The sequence below is a fragment of the Erithacus rubecula genome, assembly GCF_903797595.1.
Source record: "Erithacus rubecula genome assembly, chromosome: 2".
In the NCBI taxonomy this organism is placed as follows: domain Eukaryota; kingdom Metazoa; phylum Chordata; class Aves; order Passeriformes; family Muscicapidae; genus Erithacus; species Erithacus rubecula.
The window spans coordinates 8,809,834-8,826,375 of NC_136685.1; the positions used below are offsets into that span (position 1 = coordinate 8,809,834).

General features: G+C 37.4%; 1 protein-coding gene across 1 annotated transcript in view; it reads left to right on the plus strand.

Annotated features, from left to right (window-relative positions):
* The window catches only part of LDAH (lipid droplet associated hydrolase), a 109,782-nt gene that overhangs the window by 15,723 nt on the left and 77,517 nt on the right, over window positions 1-16,542 (plus strand). The window contains exon 3 of the mRNA XM_079298167.1: window positions 15,441-15,575. Coding sequence (XP_079154293.1) covers window positions 15,441-15,575 — 135 coding nt within the window. The remainder of the gene's footprint in view (window positions 1-15,440; window positions 15,576-16,542) is intronic.

A 16,542-nucleotide genomic window follows, 5' to 3' on the forward strand; every position in this document is an offset into this window, starting at 1 on the left:
GAACATGCAGCAGAGTTTAATTTCATTTAGCTGCAACAAGCTAATGGTTTTTTAATTAGTGGCAGTGTGTGTGAACTTATATTAATAAAACTTTACTGTATTAATTGAAATGTTTAATATACACATTTTGTTTCATAACATTTTTTCTTGTGTACACAAAGCTTCTGAGTAGCAATAAGAATGCTTACTAAATTAACTATTATATAGAAGGTCTAGTTTTTGCTCAGTCCAGAATATATTCATATACTTGTTTGACTTTCTTAATACTACTTCTTTTCTATTAAAATTTGTGAGATTTACTCATGAGAATAACATTAAATGTGTACAGTTGAAGAATCAGGTCCATTGTTTCTTGGAAAGGACAGGAATTACTGTTTTTCCTCTTGTGTCCTAAAGGACTGTTTTCATTTTTACACTATTTGTTCAGTGTAAAATTAGTAGATTTTGTATTTCACTTCTACAGCAATATTTAACATTGTTTGTGTTCAATGAAAACCATAATCCACAAAATCCACAAAGTGTAATGGAATTTTTTTTCTGCTTTAATACTGTCTATTTGGGCTGTGTATTTATGAAACATTTAGTCTTGTAAATAAATACAAATTTTAAAACCACTGTGCTGTTTAGCTCATGACATTTTACTTTTCATCAAAGTTTTCTTTGCATTTCATTGCAGGAGTATATTGGGATAGCTTTGTTTCAGGCTACCTATAATTTGTGTTACCATTGCTGTAAACAAGGCAATTTTGCAGTTTACAAAATTTTACTTGGGAAGCATATGTAATGTAAATAATTTTTTTTTTTGTGGTAAATCATCAATCAAAAGTTTCATTTATTAATATACAGAAATAATTTCAGAATCTAGTTTTCTGGCCTGCATGTTGAGTACTCCCTATACTTTGCCAGGTTTCTGGATCTGCCTGTTTGCAGTTGAATCACTGCTGGGTTTTTGGATCCTCTTATTGTTTTACCACCTCATGCTGTCACTTGGTGATGTTTAAGGGCTATGAGGACTTAAACAGACACTTTTTTCAAGTATAAAGATCTTTCTTCTGAGCTAATTGTCTGAGTCAAGAATTGCTTGTGCACAACATAAATTCAGGACTTGGATTCTCTTCATCTCCTAGGAGTAGTTACATGTACTACATGAACAGCATTTTCACTTGAAAACTACTGAGCTATTTTTCAGCAGTGAAAACAGTGCAAACAATTTGCCTGGATTATGACAAGTCTTTAGTATATTGTCTCTTGAGATGGGAATTCCTGTTAGTTTTAAAGTCTTTAAAATTCCATTTTTGACTGTAACATAGGTACTCTGAAAAGCTTTCAGTACATTATTTGGCTTTATCTCACCTGCTGTTTTACTTAACAGTCATCACCCTCAACATTTGCATAAGAAGATTTATAATAAGAATCATTGTGTTTTAATATTTTGCAATAACACTAATTGTATAGCCCTGAAGCTTAGTTCCTTTGTATTTTGTTTTTGGCTCCCACCAAACCAGCTTTCTGAAAGTTATTAATCATTCAATCTTCTCAGCAGTTACTGGAACGAATTGCTCTTCAGAGGGTCTGCTGTCACCACTGAGACCAAGGGGTAAAAGAATCTATTTCCTCAGTCAGCAAACTGTGTAAAGCATGTTTAATTCTCTTCAGTTTTGTTTTAGAATGGGTTGTTGATTTATACAAAATTTATATGACTAAATGCCCTTGTTGGTACATAATCTTTCCACTGCAATTGGTCTGCAACAACTAATTAGGATCTGGTGAGGACTCTCAGTATCAGCAGATGAGGTTTCAGCGTGTAGCTGCTGGCAGCCCTAACCAGGATATAATCTGGAATCCTGTATGGAATTTTGGCACCTCATGTGGGTGCATCAGAACTGTTTATGTGAAGCAAAATCTGATTTTGGAGTCAAAACCATTGAGTTACTTGGGGAAGGTACTTTATCTTCTCAGACACTACTTTCTAAGTCAGCAGCCAGAGTCTCCTCCTCCAGCACATAGCAGTGTTCATGAAATGCAACTGGAGGGAAGGGAATGTTGCTGGCAATGGACAGACATATTAAGAGGAAAACAGATTGCTTACCTCCTGGGCAAGGGGAGTTCTGGGTCATGTATTTTTTGTGCCTACAGTCACTGAATGAGCTCCAGCAACAATTCTGTGAACAAAGTTGAGAACCTGTTATATCTGAATGCGTTAGGCAGTTTTTTTCCTCTTTCTAGTTTTGTGGTTGTTTTTTTTTTCATTTGTTGGGGTTTTTTTTTGGTGGAACATTACCAGAGCATCATCCAGGAAAAAAAGTTTGTCCTCATGTATTCTCTGCAGTTTTGTCACTACCAGCAGGATTATGAGAGCTGTTATGAAGTTGTTTTTATTTTATTATTTGTTTGCTTTTTGCTTGGTGGTTTGTTGATTTTTTTTTGGGGGGAGGGGGAGTTGGAGGGGGTGGTGATCAGGCTGAGTCCATGACATGACACTTGGTTCAGAAAGGGATTCTAAGGCCCAATTTCATCCAGTCTGATACTAAACAACTAATTCAGGTGCAGAAGGAATGAGCATAAATTTCTGGGTGGTTTGTAGAACCAATAGATAGGGATAGGACTGCCATGACAGTTTCTGCCTACTGAGGGATTAGGTTGCCCTGAGATCTGAATTTCCACTTGTGGTGGTAATCAGAACTTGGCTGCGTGTGCAGCCTGCTCTGACTGCATGAGCAGAGAGGGGCTGGGCTCAGGGATCTCAGATGATCCCTTCAAACTCAGTGATCCTGCAAATGTGAGCCCTGAACTGGCCATCCAGGCTCTTGTCCATGTGTGGATTCTGGTCTTGGTTGATATTAGGATACTTTCAAAAGGTACTTAAAGTTTTTGGATAATTTCAGATAAATACTTGCTAGTCGTCCTTTCAAAAGCTGTAGTTGGCTTCACAGTACTGAACAGTGAGAGCCTTAACAATGAAACTGGGTTTGTTAAGTGTTGGGAACCAAATAGAATTAAAAATTGGTAAGGAATGAAGCTTGTTACTTAAATGCAGTATAAGCATAGTATGCCAGAAGAGGGAGCTGTTCTAAAGATTAGAAAAAAAAAAATTGTGTTTTGGCAAAGTTATTGCTATAATAGCCAGATATACCATACTACAGGCTTCAGGCTCTCCTCTGAATGCACAGGTTGATTTTCTACTGTATTCTTTTCAGAAAAAATTACTAGTTTTATAAGACCATGTGACAGTCATTAACCAGTTATGTTAGTTGTTAAGGGTCATACAAATGCCTTATATTTGCAGTAGGAGGAGTGAAATAAAGCAAGTCAATTACAGCAGAGAGTATAAGATTGGGAGTGCTGGGTTTTCTGTTCCCACCTTTCCTTTGGGTTGCTTCTCAGTAGATGGTCAGTCATCCTCACAAATTGTGTTCCAGATCACCAAACAAATCTTCACTGGCATTTACAGTATTTATAATTTTACAGTAACCTAAGCTTCTAAGCTACCATTCACTTACAATCAGCTAACACCAAGTAAATAAATTAACATAAAAGCACAGCTTCATAGAGTAAGACAATAAATACTTCTTCTTCTGGAATGTTTAAGTAATTGGCAGCTCCATGGGCAGCTCCTCTCTCACTGTTAAAAATTCTTGTGCCAGGGCAGGCATCACCTTCCAATGTACAGCAGTAAATACCCAAAGGACATTAAGGAAAATAACTCATCACTTGAAAGTACTTCAGGTCTTTTTTAAAAGAATCATTCATTTAACTTTGGATTTTGAGGGTTGAATTAAGTAATGCTTCTACATGCAATAAGAATTTTTAGGTGAAATTCTGAAAGTGTACTTATGTACTTACACTTGTACTTATGTTGAAAAAAGCTATGGAGGTCTGTTCATACACTAACTTACACTTTTCTTAATCCTGGATCACGTAGTTCTGGTGACCTAAAGCTGAGGTTGTTTTCTATGTGGAAGTTTTCCATTATATTAACATTGTGCTTTGTGTTTTTATCATCACCTACCTCTACTATAAGATACAAGGTTTCATGAGTCCTACTCCCTTTACTTATTTTGGTCATACCATCCCAAGAAATGTAGTGCATCTGTTGTCCATCCTCAGCTGAGACAATGGAGCAGAGAAAAAGGACATTTTAGCTGCTCAAAAATGAAGATGTTGTTTAACACATCTGGTCCAGGAAATGAACTTTAAAATCTTGTTTGAACGGAGTCTTGGCTCTCTCGACAAGGCATGTGGAGGGTTATGGAGCTCAGAATGGCATCTAGTCCAGCTGGCACATTTGACTCGCATGTGGCTAATCAGCAGGAACCACAAAAAGTCTGAATTTTGCATCTGATTCGTGTCCTGATTATATGCTGTTCATATCCAAACAGCTGAGCAGAATTCCTTGTGTGTGTTCACAGATGCTCTATTTGTTTAGCAAGGATTTCTCTTTTACATTTTATCTTAGCAGCAATATTCATCCATTCTATGATATTTGCAGTGCTTGAAATTAAACTTAGTTCTGCAGATACTATACTTGACTGGGTTATTTACTATCAAACATTGTTCCTTACTGTGTGGAGAGAATGGCTGTGAATCTGCAGCCCTTTCCTGCAGAGAGGAGGAGAAATGCTATGCTTTTTTATTGTGGTCTCACCTGTAGCATCAGGGTGGATGATCTTTGAATGTATTATTTGCCTACTGGGCTGTTCATCACACTGGCTCAGAGAAAACTACCTGATGTTCCTAAAATTTTCAAGAGCGTCTTTCCCTGTATTCCATCGCTCTGTGTTATGATCTTATGTGATCAGTACAAGATAATCAGAGTTTTCCAGGAAAGTCTCTATCATTACCTGCTTTTATTAGCAGGCAGTGCTTAATTAACTGAGCCTCTCTTTGGATGTGGGCAGCCAGTGAAGAGACTGGGCCAGTCATAGAGCTCTTGCCTTCACACAGCTGTTAGAACCATGGAGTTAGGTATGTGTATATATATATATATATATATATATATATATAGGTAGGTAGGTAGGAAGTAGATGCTCCTGAATGTAAAGTAGTGTGGAAGTTAGAAACTGATTGTAGAGTGTTCATTAAGACTTACCAGACAATGGAAATGGAAATCCAAGATTAGTGCTTGGAGCACTTAAGAAACTTCCCAAGGCCATTATTTTGCAATTTAAAATGTTTGTCAACAATACTGGCATAAGGTATTCCTTTTCCCATCATGCTGTGCCATTCCACCCCTCAGTTATGCCAGAACAATACTTGAGAGATCGTGCTGTGAATTAACTAAATACATACATTTCTTTCTGGGGTCTTTTTGCAGCTGGAACAGTTCCCTGTTTGGGTTCACAGCAGGGCCCCTGCAGAACTGTGCCAGTGTAACACAGGGGTGGGTGAGCTGTGGTAGGAGGGTGGGAATGATCACCAGGGGGGAAGGTGGGAATTCCTTCAGCTGGATTTGCTACAGAACTTTCTGCTAATAAATTATGGTGTCAGTCCACAACACTCAGCACATGCATGAGTTCACATGCTCAGTCTGGAGACTTCTTTGGCAGGAGCTGGTACCCCACCAGCCTCTCCAGGTGGTAGTGATTCCCTGAGAATGCCTCTCCCTTGAGGCTTCTGCTTTTGTTTCCTCTGCAGCTCCAGATGAAGCTGCCAACTCTTCGCATTTTACTCTGAGTTCTCAGATTCTGATGTGGAGAATTTGTATTTTACATTGTAATGAAGTTTGGGTTTTTTTCTGAGTAAAAAAATTGACTTTCCTATTCTCCTGTAACTGGTATGTGGGATGCAAGAGTCATTATTGAGAAGAGACTACACTGCAGAGTTAGAAGTTTGTGCAGCATAACAATCCAGGTGGAAGTACATAGTGTAAGATAAAATGTTCTTCCCTTTCTCTGTGACTGGTCTTCTTATCAGCAGGTAAGGAAGTAAGAGCACAGTTTTCTATTTTAGTGAGACATAAACACTGCAAAACAGTCTTTATTCTTATGCTTGTATGGGATGTGTGTCACCATATTTTGTGTATTTGACTTTGAACAGGAGCAAAAGCATGCACACAAACCAAGAAACAACCCACCCATATCTTCCTGATATTTCCAAAGGCACTCCTCCCAATTTTTCAAGCCATTTCTTTATCTCTAGCACAAATACTCATGATGTAATTACAAGATCAGCCTTGTTTCCTCAGTTGGTCATGCATGTAAGGTACTGTAAGCTGAAGTTCTTTGTGCGTGAAAATTAAAGTATTACTAGCCACTGATTATTTGGTCTGTTTCTTATTTGTAAAATGTGAATAAATTTTCAGATGATCCTCCTCTTTACTTACTGAGGTAAATAGGTTGACTTTCTGAGGACATTATTTATAGCAGATAATACTCATTTGTCTGTACCTATTTGATTTGTGTTTTCAGTCCACATAAAACTTTGAATATGTCAATGCATTTTCCCCAGGTTTTTTCTGAGACATAGTGGACACCAAAGTATACCAAAAATAAAGTTTGTCTAGAAGACTTGCATGCTGGTAGAGTACCCCCTGAAGGAAAGGTGTGTATTCTATCCCACATTATATATAAAAAATTTAAATTCTTAGGACACTGTTCTCCATTATTTTTGCTGCTTATGTACTACTTGTTTGTGACTAATATTTTAAAATATGCTGACAGTTGAGCTTTGTTTACTGGGTCAGCCCACGAGCTTCTATTGTCTTTAGAACAGAAAAAATCATAGTTTTTCATTAAAAATAAAAACTTCCTCATGCAGAGAGGAGCCTGTATGTCAGATCTAGGCCTGAAATATTCCATTTTTGTTGAATTTCCCAGTGCTCCAGAAGTACCTCTGATGGGGGCTTGGCACAGTTGAGCTTGTTAAGTTTGAGAAGGCAGAGTAATGACAGGATGGTTGAACGTCCAACTGTGCTTGACAGTATTTCCCTCCACTAAATCTGGGTGGCAGATGTGACTTACTGAAGTGACTTACTGAAATTTCTCAATCCACAGTCTTCTTTTGGTGTCCTCTCCCTACTAATGAGGCGTTTTCAGCATGGATCCTTCCTGCCTGGCTGTGTGAGCAGCATCAGGGGAGGAAGTGGTCCCTCTCCTGCAGCATGCAGTGGCTTGGGTTGGCCAGAGTTATGGAAAAGTTGTGTTCTAGGGGATTTTGCTTGATTTGAAAATTTTAAAAAGGATCTGTTTCTCTTCATGGGATGTCTGAGGCAGGAGGGAAGAAGAAATGGCTTAGTGAAGAACCTACCTATGAAGGAAATCCAGTGTTTCCATGTGCATCTTGTACAAATAAAGCACTTAAAATGTTTAAAGCTACAGCAGCAATGTATAATGTACTTTCTTTATGGGAGCTAATACAAGAAATACCTGACCTACCGTGAATTTGCCGTGATGTAAAACATTTTGACACTGAAAAGAATGAAAAATAAAAATCCTCTTTCAGATTCTAGTCAACACATGTCCTTATTTCAATCCAGTAGTAACTCTTTTGGATCACTGAATGTATAGTAGAAATAAATATGACCCATTATGTTTAATATCTGGATTATGGAAAACATTGACCAGAAACTCAGTCTGTCATAACTCTTGCTCCTGTTTTCCTGGTACAGGTATGATGGAAGAATTTGATCTTTGTCTTGATTTCCATTTTTGAAAACAAACCATGGTTATCCTTGTTGGATTAAAAAACTCCCATAGGAATAAGTAAATATATAGTGATACATAAATACTGCCTTCCATCTGTAGGCTTTCCATATTTTATATCCATTATCACAGTCTTCTCTTAAGAGGCAGAAACTCTTCACTATAGATCTTGAATGGTGAATGAAAGTGCTTGTAAAGTGACTTGTGTTATGTGTTTTCCTGAAAACAGTGTTTCAGTTGAAATATTCATGGAGCATCCACTTAGAACCAGTATTAATACCACAACTACAATAACTTTTGCCTCAGTCAGAAATACAGTGGTGTCTATGCAGAGAGTCTTTCCCTCAGGATGTGAATTGATAAATCTTGGTTTATCCCTGTTCAAAAAAGTCTAGGTTTTATCTCACATTTCTGAAGACTCAAGGCAGATGCAAATGCAAAATTCCTTTATAAAATCACCTTAGACTGTTGGTTTCAAATACAACATTCTGGAAGTTTCAATGCACAAAAATTTCAGAAACACATTTTCAGCCTTTTTTCTGAAATTAACTGTGTTGGTGTTCTCTGTTGCTATTTGTTTCTTGTCTGTTCCTATATCAATAAAACAAAACAAGCAATAGCCAAATCTAATAACTCAAAGCACCCAAACCTGTGCTTTTTCTTTTTTTTTTTTTTTTTTTAATTCTCACCAGTGGTACAGCATAGGAAATTCTTTCTGGTGCCTTTTGGGTGTATTGTTTGCTTTCTCCTTGTATATTATTCAAAAGTGATCAAATTTTCAGAGCTGTGTATCTGCACAAAGCAAATAATTTGTGGTTATCTTGGGTTTGAATTATTTATTTTCCTGTCTTTGTCTTTTTCCTGCTGCTGTTTTCTCATCAGGGTTGTGTTATTCAGATGTTTCTGAGGCTTTCTTGTGAACCCATTTGACATCAAGTCTCGTGTTCCTCTTCACGCACTTCCTTTGTTCTCCCCCTTTCTTTCAGAAGAAGGTTTGTTTTCTTCTTGTTTCAGACCACAAAAGCTGGCTGAAAAATTTCCACTGGGAATTCTAGACCCAGCACAGAGCTCACGGTAGCCTCTCTTACCAGCATTGGTTGTAGGATGGATTGGATCAGACCAACCACCTCTGGGGTGTTAAAAGTGGTTATATTTGTCTTCATCTGCTTTAGGCACTGTGTAGGTGTAGGTGTGTACTAGGAGATCTAACTAAATGTTTTTATTTTTTCATTTACTATAGGGAAAATGTCACAAAAATTATTTAAGTGTAAGCACTAGAAAATCCTGGGTTCTACCATTGAAAAGTGTGAAAAATTGGCTGTTCCATTGGGAACTCAATTATTTCAGTTTTGTGTCTCAGTCTTAACCCCCTTCAAGTAACATTAGTTTACAGACACATTAGAAAAAATTGAAATTAAAGCTTTTGTGTTTATGTATCTCTTTTGGTTGAGATGACAGAAGTAATTCTTGAAATACATCTGTGGACTTTATAACCCTTGCAATATTGCTTAGTTTCAAAGTCCAGTAGGTTTGCAGTGGGTGAAATCAGCATTTTGGACTTCATATCTTATCTGCCTGGATAGATGCTGTTAATTATTTCCAGGGGAAGACCATCATATTTTTTCACAATTTTTAGCTGGTAATTTTAATTCCCAAGCTTCAGGCACTCTTGTCACTTGGGTAAAAACAGCTGTGTTAGGTTAATTCAGGTTTATCAGACTATCTGTGGGATTTCTTTAGAGGTGAATGAACTTGCATTTATCCTAAAGGTGAAACAGCATTAGAGAGAAACAGACAAGCTTGTTGGCTTTGCAAAATATATACAAAGAATGTATATTATAAAACCCTATACAGAAGTTTTATAGCTGTGTCAAACTAATAACAGTGTATGTGAGTATGTATATATAGGAAAAAAATGTGAAATGTTCTTGAAAAACTTCTCTAATAAGCTGTGTTACAGACACCTGGCTGAATCCTTCTGAGATTCCATGTTTTCACAACCCAAGCAAATATCTTAAGGTGCTTTCCAGCCAAATTCACCATTCCAGAGTTAGAGAGGATCAAACAGAGTTTTCACATGTGTTTCTCTATAACGTCCTTGTAATGTTTTGTTCCTTGGCTGATGCTGCTTCCCTGGAGTAGGGACTATAAAGGGATACGTGACAAAGAATGCCAGTGCCTGAGACGTGCAAACAGGTGAAGGCTTCATTGACATGAGTTTATGATGGTCACTCAAATATTATTTGACATGTTTTATATGAAATCCCTTGACCTTGCACGTCAGAGAGACCTGTGTGTTGCCTTTTAAGGCCTGATCACCAGCCACGGTGTCAGATTCTGCAGTTTTCTCCCTAGTGTGAGAACATCATTGTGTTTTTTGCATGCTCCATTTAAATTCTTCTGACATCTGCGTGGGCTGCTTTCCATTCATTAACATAGGGGAGTTGCATCTTCTTCCATGGTGGCTGGTCAGATGCCAAAGGCAGATTAAGTTTCCTTGAGCAAGGAACTTGTCACTGAGGCTCTTCGAGCTGGAGCTGGGAGCTTTGGCAGCTCTGTGAAGAGGCAATGAGAATCATCGCCACAAAAATGATTTTTATGTGTCCTGCTGTGCACCCCTGGATTTCAAATTTGATTTATGGTTGCTCTTTTTCTTTCTTTTTAGAAGCTGCATTTGTTTTTTCTTGCAGGAGACTATAATGTAAATATTGCGGCATACACTTAATTCTGAAACCGTGTATTTTTTCTAAAATTATACTTATGGTAATTGCTGGCATATTTTCCAGTTTCTCAAAGTTCTGTGTAAACCCACTGCTGGCTGTGTATTTCCCTTCTTGTATTCATGTAGCTGCCTTGATTCTTTATAGTCCTGCTGAGTCCCAGAGCAAGCAAAAAGCAACTGCTGGAGAAGTGCATAAAGCACCAGGGCTGAGTGCCAGCTACTGCTCCCAGGGATGGTCAGGCTCCTGGAGCCCCAACTGGAAACACTGGGGAATGTCTCAGGACAGTGCATGGAACCCAAACGCTTGTGTCAAAGCAAGGTGCAAGAAACCTTGTCACTGTTTGGGATGACTTACTTAGTGTCAGTTTTTTATTCACTCTCCACCACTCTTGGCTTTTACTATGTACTGCTTAAATAAATCTTTCTCAATTCAGCTATCCCTTCCAGAACTGCTAAAAATTACCTAGTTTTATGTTTTAGTCTCAATTTCTTTTGTGCAAGCTGTATATATTTTTGACTTACATTTTTCTGGACAGAATAATTTTCTTTCATGTTTTGGTTTTATCTTCATTTCTAACCTGGAACATTTTTTGTATGGGGTTATCTATTGCTAGTGTTGTCCTAATTATGGTTTTTATTTGACATGAATGTGTTCTGTGGCTGAAGAATTCAAAATGCTTGACAATTTATAAGCCATAAAAGCTGTCATTGCTTGTGAGGAATGACTGTTGTCTGTGACTTTTTAAATGAGCATGATGTGTTTGTTGTTTTCCATTCATAATTAAACTGATTGAGTTGCACTGTATGTAAGTTTAAATTTATCAAGTCTGAGTAATTTCTCTTGTGCAAGTGCTGCATCTTGAATATTACTATTTCATTTTAAGACAGGCCAAGTTTGACTTTATGATGCATTGTATAGGAAATCATGTGAAATCAGGATAAAGGTTATTCTTTAGGAGTGATATCCTGAGGTAAATATTCTGTTTGTACAAGTTGTTCTCTCTCCATTCCCTAAATGTCTTATTGAGGAAGCAGATGGCATTTAAAGTCTTGATTTGATGGGAAAAGCATTAGCAGGAAAATGTTTGAAAGTTAAAGGTAGGCAAATGCATAATTTTAAGTAATGTATGTATTTCTACTTATATGAATGACTAAAGAGTAGTAGTTCTAGTTCTTGGAATCCTGTACCTGCAGTATATAGAAGTGGAGAATATTTGCCTCCTAAAATAGCTCTGAGTTCCACCTCTGCACTCTCAGTTGTTCTGTCCTGTTTTGTGTTAGCTGTGGGTGGAACAGATCGGAAAAGGAAACAGTGGATTCCCGTCTTCAAATTAAAAATGGAAAGACTGGGCTTAGTGTAGAATAGCTGGGTGAAATGTCATGTGTTACAGAGAAAAACAGGGAGTGTGGCAAGAGTGCTTTGGTTATTGCAGCTTATGGGTACATCAGATGAAGTGGTCCTGCTGTTCTCATTCACTGTATAAATTGTCCATTTGACACACTCTTCCCATGAAATGCTTATAAATCTTCTGCAAATGAGACAAATCCTCAGTGTATTACAGTCTTGGGTCTTTGTTATGGTCACCATTTACAGCTATTGTTTAAAAGACTTCTGAAACAACATAAATGCTGTTGAAAATTAAGCACAGTTGAGAGTAACTGCTTCAGATGTGCTTATGGTTCAGATGACTGCAATTTGAGATTTGTTGGCGTGCATGAATGACTCAGCTGCCCTGAGGTGTCTAAGGATTGATGTGGTATTCAAATAACTGGAGTAACCTTCAAATCATGGAGGTTAACACTGCATTTACTTATGGTTTCCATTTTTTGACACTTAGTTGCTGAGTGATACAGCATAGGCAGTTCTGGTTTACTGTACTGGGAAATCCTTAAAAAGCACAAATGAGCACTGTGTTTCCTGGGTGTCCTTGTGATTAACCTGGTACTTCTTTACTTATAAAATGAAATAATTTAATTGAACACATTTCAGTTTCAAAGATTAGCCTGAAACATAATTTATCACAGACTGCTATACGTATTAAGTCGCAGTTATTTCTGTTAGCTGTTACTAACTAAAAAATCTTCATCAGTCCAGGTCTTTTTCTGTTTCCTCCCCATAAAGTATTCTGACAGATAGCAGCAAAATCAAAAACATACAAAATTAGTTGGAAGGTATGTGAGATAAACATTCTTCACTCATAAATATTGTAGATGCCAGCTTTCAAGAGCAGGGAGTATTAATCTGCATTTACTTAGGTCGGTGCAAGTCTGGAATAACTCAATTGGGATTGCAAGTTCATTAAAGGATAAATTTATTGGTGCTTTACACATGGTGATTTCTCTGTAGAATTTTTTTTTTTCTGTTAAAATTATTGTTGATTTTAATTCTCTTGTGTGCCATCAGTTTTCATTCATACCCCTTCAAGACATTTTGAAATGCCAGTAGCAGTTGTAACAGCTCAGACCTCTCAGAATATCTCTTACCATGAGAAGAGATGCTTTAACCCAGAGATTAGGGATTTTTTTTGCATTTGTTTATTTTCTCTTTCACCTGCCTAAAATACACACCATATTTATCATGGGATAAAAATCCCCTTTCCCTGAAAGAAGTATTATTAGTATTATTTCTTAGGCTTTGTATAATATTTAATGCAAAGCCTCACTGTTCTTGAGCTGTTCTTATCTGACCATTCTTCTACTGATTACCAAATCCTGAGCAGATTTTTTGTGTTAGATTCACCTGGCTGATGGTGGAAAAGAGCACCAAAATGTCTAAGCTGCTGTCATTTCTCCCCCATCCTTGTTCTGCATTATTAAAGAAGAGAAAATTACAAAGAAAAAATGCTGTAATTGAGATTAATTTTGTGATTCCTTGATCTCAAAACTCCTAATGGTATTATATTCCAGGATTAGACATAATACAAAACATTATGATCATTAGTACTACAAAAGACACAATTGGTTTTGGATTGCTGCTACTTTTTTCCTTAGCCTTGCTGAAAGACAGATTTCCTCTGAGTAACATCAATCCAAGGAACTTGACAGATGATGTCGAGATTATGTTTTATTGTCTCTGGGGCCCTTCATATTATATATTTTTGATGTATGAAAGTGTAATGCAATTGTGTGAATGTATGAACCTTGCAAATTTCAAATTGTTTTCCTGTAAATCAACTTGCACAAATTTGGTCATGTGTTCTGGAGTTTTGACAAAGCAAGTTTCTTTTTTTTTTTAAGTTTCCTTTAATGGCAAGCTTACAAAGAGATGCTTAGAAACACCTAAAAACTGATAGTGATATTTTGGGTTTGGGTGTTTTTTCTTTTTTTTCCCCACATCTGTGTAGTCCAGTAAAAATAATGTTTTTCTAAGATCAGTAGTTTTATTAAGATTTAAAAGCCCCTAGTGACACTTCCTACATGTAAGTGAGGGGTGAAGTGTGTGAGATACATTACCTAGAGTGAAAGGCTCCCTTCCTGTGCTCGTGCATCATCCCAGGGTGAGCCCTGGTGTCACCTCCCATGCACGTGGCTCTGCTCCTTGTGGCTGTGGGTGCCTTGGTGGCACTGGGCTCAGGCAACCTCTTGGGAGGGTGAATGAACTTACTCTGGGCTACCCGAAGAGCAAAAGGGTGGAAATAAAAGAAGAAAATACTAAAATGCCCACTACAGAAAGAGAAGAAGTGGAATAACCCTTGTTTTTATTTCCATGCACTGTTTTCACAGGTACTAATTCGATTATAGGTCTAATTCTTCTTCTCTGTCACTGTCAATACTTACACAGCTCAGCCTCTGTTTTTACAATGGGACTGATACAGAGGAGTTGACAAAATACAAATGAAGGTGGTTTTGTTTTGTAATGCACTGGTGTTATTTTGGAATGTCTATGTCTTAAAAAATGACATCCTTTTTTTAAGCAATACTGCTCCTGCTGCCTTTTGCTGTTGATGATATCCAAACTAAGAATTGCCTGATGTGAGAGTTGAAAGACACATAACTGAGCAATCCCAATGATGAGGGTGAGCTTTGCTGGTGTCTAAATGATAACAAAAAACACAGTCTAACTACTCTGGAAAATCACTGAATAAATAAATAGAAATTGTATGTTCTTGTGTCCATGTGGAATTTTTATGCATCATGTGAAAATTAGGAAAGTTCTGCTTCATCTTCACACAGATTTCCTCATCAATTTGCATCACTAGTGATATCCAAAGAGAAAGAAAAAAGGAGGAGCAAAGTGTAGATTTTTGTTTGGCAATCCAGATATCCCTTTTGTATGTGTACTTTTATCTTTGGGACAGTATACCTGTTTTCACTTAAGCAGTGGTATATGAGAGTTGATATTTTCCATGTTTTATAGTGGATTTTAGAGCAGGGTGGTCTGGATTCCCAGGGCAAGCTATGTCCATTCAGATACCAGCCTTTTCTGAGAAATCCTCAAAAGCTGCTGGGACACCAGGAGGGAGGACAGATTCTCCCATTGTTCTAGAGCACAAGGGTTGAAAAGGAAAGAGCTTCTCCACTGGTGTAGAAAGGGACAGAAAGAAAATGAAGTTGCAAACAGGAAAATATTTATTTGATCCAATGTATTTAAAATAAAATCATCCATTATTTTAAGGTCAGGACAGCCTTTTTATGTAGTAACAATGCCACATACCTGTTTTGAAGTGGTAACACTATATTTGAGATATTTGGAGAGCAGACATCTGGATCAGGCAATGCATGCTATAGTCATTGTGATGTTTTAATTTCACATTTCTGTAACTGGATGGGATAGATAAGCAAGCTGGTTGACCTCTGATGGAAAAAAATGTTTTCACCTGTGTTTGACTTCAATTTTAGGTTTTGCAAGTAATTTCAAAGTAATTCTGTAAAATGCTTCCCATGAGTGCTGTTGGTCAGTGGAATTAAACAAGCTGAATAGCATATCCCATAACATTGGGGAAATAAAAACTGGAAATGTACTATAGAAAATAAATTAATAAATTGTGGTGTACTGCTGTTTTAGGTTGTTTTGAAGCAGAATTCTTGCTGTTGGAAGGTTATTATTGACTGTGCTTGTATGTTTTGTTTTTTGGCAGGTAACCCTGGACTGGCAGGTTATTACAGGACCTTTATACAGGCCCTTTATTGTGGACTGAACCAGCAGTATCCTGTCTGGGTTGTGAGCCATGCTGGACACTGTAAACCTCCCAGTGGGATGGAAATGATAGAAGGTACAATACTGTAACTTGTGCATAAGATTTTGTACCCTTCTGATTTCAATGGCAAAACTTATGCCTATTGAAAACAGATTGACATGATTTTTAAATGTATCCATTGTATTTCCACAGAACAATTTTCAGAGTTGTATGAGAAGTTAGTGAAGTATTTCAGGTAAATTAGATTTGCCAGACAAATAAGTGTCGTTAAAAGAATAAGAGAGTTTACTTTTGGCAGTCATTAGAGACAAGTTAGAGTGAAGAAGGTCTAGAATGTGTTTATGTTGAGAAGAGTACATTTTAAAATTAAATGTCCAATTCAGAGATCGAGTACGTTAGGAGAGATATAGTTATCTCTGAATTTAAAAATAGCTGTACTAAATTAGTGAATTTCCTGGAAGCAAGTATGTCTTTCTGAGACTGAGGTATGGAATGTTTGCAGGGGAGAGGTTTCTTGTGTATCTGTTAAGAGTCTTTTGACATGCAGATCTCCAGGAAGAGGTGGTGCTCCAGGCGTTGTTAGATGGTGGGGAACCAGCAGTGAATCCTGTCCTGAAAGCTGATTAATGTTAAAAGTCCTCTGGATTGGTCAAGCTGCTGTGATGTAGCAATAAATTAGCGTTTCTGATATTTTCTTCTGATATCACACTGTGCAAGCACCCCACTTTGGAGACCACTGATTTAGAGTGTGCAAGCATTTAAATTGTGCACTTGACTTATGGCCTGTAAAGGGCTCTAAAATGTAGCAAACTACATAGGAATAATATGCCTGATTCATTTAGTTCAAGTAGATTTTGAAAGTCTCAAAGACTAAAGCAAGTTTTCCAACAGCAGCCATCAATCACAGACTACTTCCTAACTGACTGGAGGGATATCACTTAGCAATTTGGAAACTGAACAAAGCTACACCCTTCATTTCTACTTCTGTATGATATCCTTGTGTTCAGAGAACTCTTGCAAGCTTGCTCCACAGAGACAGCAT